The sequence below is a fragment of the Oryx dammah genome, unplaced genomic scaffold, assembly GCF_014754425.2.
Source record: "Oryx dammah isolate SB20612 unplaced genomic scaffold, SCBI_Odam_1.1 HiC_scaffold_28, whole genome shotgun sequence".
NCBI lineage: Eukaryota > Metazoa > Chordata > Mammalia > Artiodactyla > Bovidae > Oryx > Oryx dammah.
Window position 1 is genome coordinate 14,428,161 of NW_024070212.1, and position 13,533 is coordinate 14,441,693.

A 13,533-nucleotide genomic window follows, 5' to 3' on the forward strand; every position below is an offset into this window, starting at 1 on the left:
TTAACTTGTGTCTTTCAAACTTTTTTCTCCTGAATTAGTTTTGCAGTTGACAGTGTTACTAACAACTTGATAGATTATGAATATGAAACTGATCAAAACTTCCTCAGGTGTCAGAAATCCTCTTCTTGTTCTGCATCTACTGGGTCTTTAAGTGCTGATGAAATGAGGAGGGAAAGCTGGGATTGCAGAAACCAGGAACTGGCTAGATTGGTCTGCATGAGAAAGGATGCCAGAGGGAAGGGAAGAGCAAAGAGTAGATTTAAGAGTGGTGAGAGAGAGAAGTTTTGGAGTTTATGGAGAAAAGAGGTAAATGAGGTGAGAAGAAAGACTTTGGGAAAAGATATGAATACAAAGGTTTTAGAAAGTTTTGTTGTGTATTGTGCTACATGATTCCCCTTTTGCTGCTTTCTCAAATGACCATCAGTAAAGAGCTGTATCACTTTATCACTTCTGATGCATTCTAGAGTTTTATATTTCTTTTGCATCTATCACTGTGTTGGGATATACCTCAGGATAGTCCATTTTAGTTTGTTACACAAATGTAAGTTGTGTATGTTTGAATTCTACCTTTTGTTTGTTAGAAGACATTATCAGTTTTTTTCTATATTATTAAAAATTCTTTGTAGTCATTTTTAACTTGTTGTCTACTCCACGCCACCCCCCAGGCTCACATAAAAGGGACTGAACCTAGTGTTTGGGAGATGTTCTAACTGACCTTCATGCCAGGGCAGCCAAAAGCCTCTTGAAAGATGAGGGGGAGGTGGGTGGCATGCATACATGCATGAAGCCCATTCTGTCCATTCTTTAATAACTCAGTTACAGTCCAGTATATGGGTGTACTACTTCACTTAACCATTCTTTTTTCATATTGCCTGTGCACACAAAAAGTGGTACCTGCCTTTTCAGTAAAGAATGAATGAAAAAAAAAAAGAATGAATGTTCTTACTCTCAACCCACAAGCCACTGTAGCCGCAGCACCCTCCTCACCCCAAGGGTGTGCCCTGAGGGGAATTCAGGATAGAGAAAAAAGGATACTGGGCCTGGATAGTTAAGAAAGTGAAAGTGAAAGTGAGGTCGCTCAGTCGTGTCCGACTCTTTGTGACCCCATGGACTGTAGCCCACCAAGCTCCTCCGTCCATGGGGTTCTCCAGGCAAGAATACTGGAGTGGGTTGCCATTTCCTTCTCCAGGGGATCTTCCCGAGCCAGGAATCAAACCCATGTCTCCCACATTGCAGGCAGACACTTTAACCTCTGAGCCACCAGGGATAGTTAAGATGCATTGCTAATAACTCCAGTGAACCCACAACTCTTGCATCTTCCCTTACATAGAAAAGCACTAAAATCGTTAACTTGAGATGTCATTTTTTGCAGTTAGCAGTAATCTTTTGATGTTCAATTACATATCTGTTTTTTTCCAGCAAAAACTTATGTATATCCTGGGTTCTCCTTTACCTCTATGGTGCAGCTCCTCAGAACCATCTGAGAGGCTGTCTTCAAGGCCGTAGTCCTCAGTAAGGATAATAAGCATAACTTGCAACTTTCAGGTTGTGTGCTTTTCTTCAATTGGTATTTAGGTGTTTTCCATGTTTTTGCATAAGTAATTGATGTTGAGATAAATAACTCGATTAGTCTTTACATGTGTTGTTGTTCAGTTGCTCAGTTGTGTCCAACTCTTTGTGACCCCAGGGACTGCAGCATGCCAGGCTTCCCCGTCCTTCACCATCTCCCAGAGTTTGATCAGTAATTACATTTGTAGTTATTTCCTTAAGAAGAATTATTGGATTGGAAGTTATGAGCATTTATCAAATTCTTCATATATATTCATAAGTGAAAAAGCAGTTGTTTGAAGTTACTAATTTTCACAGAATAAATATTGCCAGAGTGCAGCTTGCAGGTCATAAAACCTTTTTAAACCAAGAAGATTGTTGTTTGAAGTTACTAATTTTCACAGAATAAATATTGCCAGAGTGCAGCTTGTAGGTCATAAAACCTTTTTAAACCAAGAAGATTGTCTTGATGTTAATTTTCTCTAATCCCTTGTTTTCATTCTATAGTAGACCAAAAAGTTTCAGAGAGATGAGGACCTCATTTTGGTATTGTGTGATAGTCTACCTCAAGATTTATGGGAATTCTCCAAGCCAGTCTTCAACAGTATGTGAACCAAGAACTTTTAGATGTTTAGGCTGGATTTGGAAAAGGCAGAGGAATCAGAGATCAAATTGCCAACATCTGTTGTATCATAAAAAAGCAAGAGAATTCTAGAAAAACATCTACTTCTGCTTTATCGACTGCACCAAAGCCTTTGACTGTATGGATAACAACAAACTGTGGAAAATTCTTAAAGAGAAATTTGTGTGCCTCCTGAGAAATTTGTATGCAGGTCAAGAAGCAACAGCTCGAACTGGACATGGAACAACAGATTGGTTCCAAATGGGGGAAGGAGTATGTCAGGACTAAATATTGTCACCCTGCTTGTTTAACTTCTATGCAGAGTACATCATGTGAAAGGCTGGGCTGGATGAAGCACAAGCTGGAATCAAGATTGCTGGAGAAATATCACTAACCTCAAATATGCAGATGACACACCCTTCTGGCAGAAAGTGAAGAATTAAAGAGCCTCTTGATGAAAGTAAAAGAGAGTGAAAAAGTTGGCTTAAAGCTCAACATTCAAAAAATGAAGATCATGGCATCTGGCCCCATCAGTTCATCATGGCAAATAGTTGGGGAAACAATGGAAACAGTGACAGGCTTTATTTTATTGGGCTCTAAAATCACTGCAGATGGTGACTGCAGCCATGAAATTAAAAGACACCTTCTTTTTGGAAGAAAAGCTATGACCAACCTCGACAGCACTTTAAAAAGCAGAGACATTACTCTGCCAGCAAAGGTCCGTCTAGTCAAAGCTATGGTTTTTCCAGTGGTCACGTATGGATGTGAGAGTTGGACCATGAAGAAAGCTGAGCGCCGAAGAATTGATGCTTTCAGATGGTGGTGTTGGAGAAGACTCTTGAGAGTCCCTTGGACTGCAAGGAGATCAAACCAGTCAACCCTGAAGAAAGTCAGTCCTGAATATTCATTGGAAGGACTGATGCTGAAGCTGAAACTCCAATACTTTGGCCTCCCGATGCAAAGAACTGACTCATTGGAAAAGACCCTGATGCTGGGAAAGATTGAAGGCAGGAGGAGAAGGGGATGACAGAGGATAAGATGGTTGGATGGCATCACCAACTTGATGGACATGAGTTTGAGCAAGCTCCGAGAGTTGGTGATGGACAGGGAAGCCTGGCATGCTGCAGTCCATGGGGTCGCAAAGTGTTGGACACGACTGAGTGACTGGACTGAATAATCAGGAAGCTTTTCCTTTTATCTGGTTATATATGTGCTCCTTCCTTGTAGAACAGAGGTACTTCATCCTCTCCACTCTTTTTAATATGATTCAGAGTGGATGTTTTTATTGGTTTGCTCCTTGTTTTTCTCTTTTCTAAACTCAGTAATATAATAATAATAATGATAAATTATGTTTATATAATATTTCATGGGTTATAAGGCACTTTGATAGATATTATTTCACTTAATCTGCATGGCTTCACTGGTGGGAAGATATCTGTATTTTACAAAAGAAAAAAATTAAGAATCTGTTGCCAAGGTAACCCAGTTAAGTTGTAGATCTGAGATGTAAGCCCTGGATTTCTGATGTATTATCTGGGCAGTATAGAGTAATAATTAAGACAGTTCTAGAGCTAAAGTGCTTGGCCTCAGAACATGGCTTTGTCATTATTAGCTCTTGGGAAAGTTTCTTAATCTTTCTGCCTCAGTTTCTTCCTCGGTACAGTGGGGAAAAGAACGGTCCCTACCTCATATGATTGTCACGAGGAATAAGTGAAGTAGTGTGTATAAAGTGTGTAGAAGAATGCCTGACCTAATAGGAGTATTCAGTGAATGTTGGGTGTTACTACTGTGTTCTCACCACATCTGCCACTCTCACCACTGTTCCATCACAGCCTTCTTTGATTCCAGGACCAGACAGCCAGCAGGTGGTTTTCCTTTCACTGTTGACTTTTTGGGTTGTGTTCTGGGAGCAGTTGCTTTGGTATTCTGGTGATGTTCTTGGTTTATTTGCAGAAGAGCATGACAGTGAAGAAAATGAGAAAAGGCGAAAAAAGAAAAAGGGTACCAAGAGGAAAAGAGATGGAAGGGATCAAGAAGAAAGGACTTTGTCTTGTGACCTGAAGCTGGATGATATGCTTGACCGCACCTTAGAGGACGGCGCCAAGCAGCACAACCTGACCGCAGTCAACGTGCGGAACATTCTTCATGTGAGTGCGACTGGGGCAGCTGTGTGATGGGAGTACAGCTCTTTCACAGGAAGCAAAGAGAAATAATTAGGAAACGTTGCAGTATTGGTATGTGAATTACTAACTGTATGAGTTCCCAGTGGTAACATATTCTACGTTTCAGGGTAGCTTTCTCTTTGCATTTGGCACAAGTTTGAAATGTGAACACACGTGAAAGAACTTGACTGGGAAGATAAACTGTTTCTCAGCTTCCTTCCACTGATTTGATTGTTTCTTGTTTAGCAGATTGGAAGATAATGGGAGATGATAATGTTCAAGGTGGACTTACTCTTGTGGGTGGATATGTCTGAAAAGATGCCCAGTTAACAGTTTACAGTACTTTGCACATAAGCAAATTCTCCTCTTTGCCATGTAGAAGTACAACTATTTATAAGACTGCTGCTGTTTATTACTGTTTCTCTTAAGCAGATAGTTAACTGGAGAATTTTTTTTTTTAAGTGCGCCATTCCTGTTAGTATCAGCTAGTGAGGTTGATCCATTTGCTTATTACATTTTTGGAAGCTGTGTGCTTCTCTCCAAAACTTGCTTCTTTGCTTTCAGTTGCCTTGCTTTACCCTAATCTGAAGCCATTTGAGTATCTGGCTCTCATTTATCCTCTGCATATATCTATCAGAGTTACATAGAGATGAGTATTACCTGGATAATACATCTTTGTGTCATAAAGTGAAATTTCCTCTTTCTCCAGGAAGTAATCACAAATGAACATGTGGTAGCTATGATGAAAGCAGCCATCAGTGAGACGGAAGATATGCCAATGTTTGTGAGTAGTTCTTGTTCTTTTAGTGTCATGAGACAGAGCTATCTGTAAACTGGCAAAGTATAGGAAGGAGGTCATTTAGAAGTTTCTAAATAATGTAACAGTTAGGGATAAACTCAGTCACTCCATGATTTTTATTGACTATTTTCTTCTCATTTTCCTTCTTAGGAGCCCAAAATGACACGCTCTAAACTGAAGGAAGTGGTGGAAAAAGGAGTGGTGGGTGTTCTGTTTTTTCTTTGTTGTATATTTAGCTTTGTTAATATTATCTAATTCCAGGTTATTTGTAGGGCAGAAAACTGTAGGAAAGATTTATTATGATCTAGGTTTTCCTTCTTAAAGAAATAGTTGTAAAAGGCTATTCCATGTGGAGATGGAATATATGAAATTATTGTCATAGTTTATTTTTATTTTAGTCGCTTTTTTGAAAGTGCTAGGTAGATAACTTTTGGAATGTTTGAAAGCAGTGAGCGAGGACAGTTTTTCTATTCATGTTGTGAGATATGTGGCAAAGTGATTAAGGTAGTATATTTCAAATTGTGTTTCAGGGAACAGTTTTATCATGATCACCCTAGTATGGGTCCCTCACGAGTGTTTACCGAAAAATACATATTTTGGGGCTCACCTCAGACTGAGGAATTGGGACCCATGGGTAGGGCCTAGGAATATGCATTGTTGAATACTAAGGTATGAGAGCCACTTGAAGACTTTTGAAGCATTCTTATATAGTACAGCAAGCTCTTTGATGCTAGGGACTGTTTTCTTCTGCCTAACAAGCACATGTCCAGCTTGTGCTGACCTTTTGTGACAAGGCAGGAGATAGTCCTGAGGGAGTCCATTCTATCTCTGATAGTAAGGAAGATTTGCCTCCTGGACCCAAAATACATACTATAGTTTTTGTCTGTTTGTCTGATTCCGTTCCTTGTAGCCCTGTAGAGGAAATATCTGCTCCTCTTTCATATGACCTTTCCTCTACTTGAAGAATGCTGGTGTATCTTCTCATAACATTCTTTTCTTGCTAAATGTCCCCCAAATTAAAAAAAAAATTTTTTTTTTGGCCAAGTTGCACAGTACATAGGATCCTAGTTCTCTAACCAGGGATCGAACCTGAGGCCTCTGCATTGGAAGGTGGATTCTTAACCATTGGACCACAAAGGGAAGTCCCATGCATTGGCTTTTTTTGACAGTCACATCATATCTGTCTAATTGACTAACTCTGGTTGCATAAAGTGAAATTTCATCTTCGGGAAAATAATTACAAATGAATATGTGGTAGCTATGATGAAAGCAGCCGTCAGTGATACAGAAGTTATATGAAGTCTGCCTGACATAGAATAAAATTAACATTAATTCCGTATTTGACTTGGAAAAAAAAAAAAACCCAAGGAGATCCAAATCAGGCTCTAGATTATGTTTACCAACCATGTATATAGTTGCATAGAAGGTGGACATCCCAAGACTGTAGTTTATATGAGGAGCAAGGTTTAAAGTCCATTTCTCTTGCTTTTTAATGCTTAATAGACTGACTCACTCCTTCCTGATGGATTTGGCAGTAGGGAAATCTGTTGGTTTAAAAACAAACATGAGACGAACTGTGGACCTGAGTCACATTACTCCCTTTACCCTATATTGGGCCTGGCTACACAGAGCTAGATGAATAGCTACAACATAGCAGGGCTGAGAAGATATGGAGGACCTGAGGATTCTTGTAGAGACAAAACCTAATGACCTGCTGGAGTTTGTTCATGATGATTTTGTTTGGGTCACCATTAGATGGTCAAGAAATTATACACTCCAACTACATACTCTAATGGCATTTTGTCAGGAGTATGTAAGAGATTTTAAAGGATTCTTTAAAAAACTTTCCCCCCTACCAACTCTATTTTTTAAAAAGTAAGAAAAAGTTAAAAGAATTTTAGAGTGAATCTAGATTCCATCTAGACTTAACAATTGTAAAATTTTGCCATATTTGCTTTATGTATATATATATCTTTTTTTTTCCTATACTATTTTGAAGAGAAGTTGTGTACAGATTGATACTTCATGCCTAAATCCTTCCCTAAGAACTTGCCATGGCTGGCTTTTTGGAGGCATACTTATGGTAGCTTTTCTTTATGTTATTGATTTAAAAAAATTACAATTTATGTGATTGATTATTAATTGATACAGATGGCTGCTATTGCCTATAATATCATAGATTTGTGTACTGTGGTTGTTTACAAATAGTTTTCATGTTTGTTATTCTGTGTGAACCCAAGCTGTAATATAAAGTAGGCAAGACAGACACTTTGTCCATTTATGGGTAATACAGATATTTATTAGGTTTAAGGCAGAAATACTAATGGTGGGAAAAGATTTGTCTCTCCTTTTCTTCTGCCAAGCTTTGACAAATATTTGAGCGTGCAGATCAGCACCCCTACCTCACTGTAGTTACATGTTAGTCCCATGGCTCCTTGCGATGTAGAGAAGTAAAAATGAAAAATGGTCCATTTTAGTTAAGAGAACTTACCTATTTATATTCTTTGTTGGTAGGTAATTCCAACATGGAATATTTCACCAATTAAGAAGGCCAATGAAATTAAGGTAAATTTGCAAGAGGTAATTCTATTTTTCTCAAGAAAGACTTCATCAGTCTCAAAACCCTTTTATTTGTTAAATTTTTTTGGACCTATATATTTAGTTAAATTTCAGCTTTGGTTTTTTCCATTCTGTTACTCTGAGGTTTGACTCTCATGCTAGAAATTAAAATTTGTTTTTTAAAATTTATTTATTTATTACTTTATTTTTGGGTGTACTGGTTCTTTGCTACGAGGGCTTCTCTCTAGTTGCGGAGAGTGAGGGCTGCTCTCCAGTCTTGGTGCGCAGGCTTCTCATTGCTGTGGCTTCTCTCGTTGAGGAGCCCAGGTTCTAGAGCTCAGACTCAATAGTTGTGACGCACAGGCTTCATTGCGCTGCAGGGTGTGGGATCTTCCTGGATCAGAGATCGAATCTGTGTCTCCTGCATTGGCAGGGGGATTCTTGACCACTGAGCCGCCAGGGAAGCTCCTAGAAATTTTTTTAACTCTTGACTCTTATTGCTTGCTTTAGCTGCTTACGCTCTTAGGATTTCTTTTTACCTGCTCTGCTTTCTTCCCTTTACTTTCCAAGTACATATGATTCATATTTTCTAATCAGTTTATTTATTTCTATAATTATCCTTTATGTAGCCTCCTCAGTTTGTGGATATCCACCTTGAGGATGATGATTCCTCAGATGAAGAGTACCAGCCAGATGATGAAGAAGAAGATGAGACTGCTGAAGAGGTCAGTGGTTACCTGTGTGAGTGTTAGTCAGTAAGATAGAAAATTTTTGGTTCCACAAGGCAGACTGTACTTTGCTTCCTGAGTAATATCACTTGTTCTATACGGAGGGTTGAAACACAGTACTTTTTTCAACTCTTTTCTTTACATAAATCTAAGACTATGACTCCTTTTCATGTTCCCTTGATTTTTTTCATGTCTTGTATTATGAAATATAATACACATGTAATATGTAGAACTGTGCATGGGATAAAACAAAACTATACAGCTTGAATAACTATAAAGCTAATCCTCATTAAACTTCCTTAAAGTCATTAAATGTAATGTTGCCAGACACCTCTTATCGCGATCACTTCTCTTCCCCTACAGATAACCACTATCTTGACTTTTTGGTAGTTACTTCCTTGCTTGACCTGGGTTTGATCCCTGGGTTGGGAAGATCCCCTGGAGAAGGGAAAGACTACCCACTCCAGTATTCTGGCCTGGAGAATTCCATGGACTATAGAGTCCATGGGGTCACAAAGAGTCGGACTTGACTGAGCGACTTTCACTTAATTTCCTTGCTTATCTTTTTAGTTACATCACCTAAATATACAGCTCTACACACTATGTTCAGTTTTTTGTTTCTGAAACTTATGTAAATGGAACCAGTAGTGTATATATTCTTTTGTGTGGCCTTTTTAAAATTTGGTTCAACACAAGTCATTTGAGATTTTATGTTTGCTTGTGGCTGTAGTTTTTTCATTTTCATTATAGCTGTGTAACAAGTCTATTTTTAAATGTGTTCTTTGACTTGTTTGTTAAAGGATTTTTAATCAATGCCTTACAGTTTTGCAGAGGTTACGACACTGATGAGTATAGTGATCAGATCCCTGTTCCTACTTCAGAAAATTAAGCTTCTATTTAAATTTTATTCTTTTACTCTGACTAATTCAGTGATTAATATTTTATGATTCATTCTATTGAGATACTTCAGACTCAGTAGACTGCAGTAGGGGCATAAATATGAAAGTGAACTGGATTTGTTTTGTAGAGTTTATTGGAAAGTGATGTGGAAAGCACCGCTTCATCTCCACGTGGGGCAAAGAAATCCCGATTGAGGCAGTCTTCTGAGATGACTGAAACAGATGAGGAGAGTGGCATATTATCAGAGGTAAATCCATACCATGCTAATAAGATAAATTAGAAATACCTTATAAGTAGATTATTTAACTGTATAAATAGATAGTTTATCCATGGTGATTCTGAGCTGTCACCTTTTGCCAAACATGATTCAAGATCAGTAACCATACCATTATCTTCCATGTATTTGTGACTACTTATAACTGAATTTCCAAGCCCCTTAAGTCAGTCAAGGGTTAAGAGAAAACTGGAACTTGGTGACAGGGAGAGAGATGTTTGAGTTTTAGTTAAGGGTCCAAATATGAGTGACTGGCAGGGTTTCTTCTACCCTTCTCTTTTCTGTATGTGTTTTCTAATATTCTAAAGCTATTTTAATTTATTTCCCATTTTCAGTAAATTGGAAGTAGGATGAAACCTGTTAGATTAATGTACTTGACAGTGTCTTTGCTTTTTTTTTTTACCTCTCTCTGGCTGGGAAGAGAAAAATCACTAGCATGTGAAAGATGTGCTTCTCTCTTCTGCTTCTTTTTTTTCTCCCACTTTTTCTCCTCTCCCCCCTTTCATTTTTTAACATAGTTGCCTCTTTTAATTAGGCTGAGAAAGTCACCGCACCTGCCGTCAGGCACATCAGTGCTGAGGTAGTGCCCATGGGGCCTCCGCCCCCACCAAAGCCCAAACAGACCAGGGATAGTACTTTCATGGAGAAGTTGCACGCAGTAGATGAAGAGCTGGCTTCCAGTCCGGTCTGCATGGATTCTTTCCAGGTGAACATCGTTCTAAATTGCTGAGAAAGCAAGTGGAATAATTAGTTGTTGCTCAAATTGGGAAGGGAGAACGGAAGATGTTACATTCTGATATAATAAGTTCGTGTCATGAAATTGTAGGTCTTTGGTACTGTTTGGTTTGTAGTATTTTATTGTGAGAATGGCATTTCCTAAGGAAGGAATAAAGGTATGTGACAGAGCACTTAAAAAAAAAAATTATTTATCTGTTTGTACTGTATCTTCGTTGTGGCATGTGGAATCTTTAGATGCAGCATGCCAGCTCTTAGTTGTGGCATGTGGGATCCAGTTCCCTGACCAGGGAGTGAACCTGGCCTCCGGCATTGGGAGTGTGGACTCTCAGCCATGAGACTACCAAAGAAGTCCCACAGAGAGGATTTTTAAATGTGGAACAGAGAAGCAGCCTTCAGCCAGCTTCCTCAAAATTAAACTCTACCACAATTGCTTTAACATCTTCTCCTTCTTTCTCTTTGTACACTTTTCCTGAGTTACTTTGGTGTGTGCTGCAGTCTTGATGCTCCTTTACCCCTAAATACCTTAGTGTATATTTCCTAAAAATGAGGACAGTTGATTATGAAAATAAGGATATATAATATTATATATAAAATCTATTAAAGTCCTTATTTGGATTTTACCTATTGTCCCAATAGTCTTTTGTATAAAGCCAAAGAACAATTTTTTTGTGATCCGGGATCCAGTTTAGGATTCCATGTTGTATTTAGTTGTCTCGTCTCTTAGACACTTTTAATTGGGAGCAGTTTCTCAGTCTTTCTTTGTCTTCCATAACCTTGACATTTTTGAACCTTATGAAGCAGTTATTTAACAGACTATTCCTCTATTTTGACTTTTCTAATAGTTTCTCATAATTTGATTCAGGTGATGTACTTTTGGCACAAATATCCCAGCAGTGATGTGTCCTTTTCAGTGCACCATATCAGGAGGCACGTGACTTCTGTCATGTTAAATTTGATCATATGGTTAAGGTTGTGTGTGCTTTTTTTCTCCTTGCTGTAGAAATGTTATTTTTCCATTTTAAAATCAATTAATATGTATCCCTTTTTTTGAGGTAAAACATCTTTTCACCCATTTAGCATCCATGGATGCTTTTAGCATCCATTGCTTATTCTTGATTGAAACAATCATTACTATGGTTATTGTCAAATGATGACTTTCTAAATCCCATCATTAGCTAGTTCTATTTTTTGATAAGTTTAAGCATGAATTTTATTTCTTTTTTTTTTTTTATGATGAATTTTATTTCTAAAACTTCATTTTATATTGGAGTATAGCCAGTTAACAATGTTGTGATAGCTTCAGGTGCCCTAGGTAGTTCTTTTTAATGTTTAGGTTTTCCCCAATAGTCTTGCCAGTCAATGAAAAATATGTCTGTCTTAAAATTTAAAAACAGAATATTGAATAAAACAGCTCTGAAAGGACCATTTAATTTTTTAAATTTTTATTAAAAATTAAAAAAAATTTTTTTGGCTGAGTTGAGTGGCATGCAGGATCTTAGTTCCCCAGCCAGTGGTTAACCCTGTGCCCCCTGCAGTGAAAGTGCAGAGTTTTATCACTGGACTGCCAGGGAGTCCCAAGCGTCACTTAATTTGATCACCCTGCTTTGGAGTGAATGAGTAATAGTGTTGGGATATAATAGTTTTTATGTAATCATTTATTCATACACATACTGAATGACTGAAGGTGGGGAATAACTGTACGAGACAGAAAAGGTCTTTCCTCTTCTACCTTATAGTCTGTTGGAGAGAGATAAACCATAAATGCATAAAGTATTTCAGAGGCGGGTAAGAAATGAACTAAATAAAAGCAAGGAAATAAGGTAGTGCCTATTGTAGTGCTGTACATAGGATGATCCAAAAAGTCCTTCTTGAGGAGGGCACAGTTGAGCTGAGATCTGAATAAGCAGGAGGCAGGCATCTAAAAGATCTGGGAACATTTAAAAAAGCTTTTCTGTGATATTTTCTGATTTAATGTTAAAAATGTCCCTTTGGCTAAGATGTGGGAAGTGAACTATAGGAGAGCAAGAGAGGAAACAGAAATCTGTTGGGATATTATTGCAGTAGTCTAGGGAGAACTTCCTAAATAGATCTACAAATTCAATACAGCCCCTTTCCAAATGTGAGCTGCTTATTTTGCAGAAATTGACAAGCTAATCCTAAAATTCACATGGAAATGCAAGGGACCCAGAATAGCCAAAACTGTCTTGAAAAAGAAAATAGTTGGAAGTCTGTAGTTAGTGATTTCAAAACTTATTACAAAGTTACCTATAATCAAGACAGTCTTGTATTGGCATAAGAATAGACACAGACTTCCGGGAGTTGGTGATGAACAGGGAAGCCTGGCGTGCTGCAATTCATGGGGTTGCAAAGAGTCGGACACAACTGAGCGACTGAACTGAACTGAGAGACTGACCTGAACTGAGTGGAACAGAATTGAGTGTATACAAATTAACTCTTAGGACTTCCCTGGTAGTTGGTTAAGAGTGCACCTGCCATTGCAGGGAACAGAGGTTCAGTCCCTGGTCTGGGAAGATTCCAGGGCAGCTAAGCCTGTGCGCCGTAGCTCCTGAAGCCCACATGCTCTAGAGTCTGCTTTTTGCAACTGCTGGAGCCCTCATGCCTTCGATCCTGTCCTCCACAAAGAGAGACGCCATCACAGTGAGAAGGCCACGTACCACAGCTGGAGAGTAGCCCCTGATTACTGCAGCTAGAGAAAGCCCTTGTACAGCAGCGAAGACCCAGTGCGGACAAAAATAAAGGAAAAGTTTTTTAAAAATTAAAAAAAAACAACCTTTTAATTTGTGGTCAGTTTTAGGACTTCCCTGGTGGCTCAAACAGTAAAGCATCTGCCTGCAGTGCAGAAGACCTGGGTCAGGAAGATCCCCTGGAGAAGGAAAGGGCAACCCACTCCAGTATTCAAGCTTGGAAAATCCCATGGGCAGAGGAGCCTGGCGGGCTACAGTCCATGGGGTTGCAAAGAGGCGGACACGACTAAGTGACTTCACTTTGAACTGTTTAATCTTTAACAAATGTGCCAAGACCAATTAATGAGGAAAGAATAGTCTTTCAACAAATGGTGCTACAATAACTGGAAATAAGTTCATTTGTGTCTTTTTTTTTTTTTTAAGATTCCACATATGAGTTATATTATGTTATTTGTCTTTCTCCACCTGACTTGATTCACTTAGTATGTCCATCTATGT

General features: G+C 38.6%; 1 protein-coding gene across 5 annotated transcripts in view; it reads left to right on the top strand.

Annotated features, from left to right (window-relative positions):
- GON4L (gon-4 like) overlaps nucleotides 1–13,533 on the top strand; it is a 122,342-nt gene that overhangs the window by 64,342 nt on the left and 44,467 nt on the right. For 3 of the 5 annotated variants that reach the window (XM_040230315.1, XM_040230314.1, XM_040230316.1), the window contains exons 4-10: nucleotides 4,124–4,317; nucleotides 5,042–5,116; nucleotides 5,282–5,332; nucleotides 7,646–7,696; nucleotides 8,320–8,415; nucleotides 9,446–9,565; nucleotides 10,128–10,298. The exons of the other annotated variants lie outside the window; for them this stretch is intronic. In XM_040230315.1, the coding sequence (XP_040086249.1) occupies nucleotides 4,124–4,317; nucleotides 5,042–5,116; nucleotides 5,282–5,332; nucleotides 7,646–7,696; nucleotides 8,320–8,415; nucleotides 9,446–9,565; nucleotides 10,128–10,298 (758 nt within the window). The remainder of the gene's footprint in view (nucleotides 1–4,123; nucleotides 4,318–5,041; nucleotides 5,117–5,281; nucleotides 5,333–7,645; nucleotides 7,697–8,319; nucleotides 8,416–9,445; nucleotides 9,566–10,127; nucleotides 10,299–13,533) is intronic. 5 annotated transcript variants of the gene reach the window in all.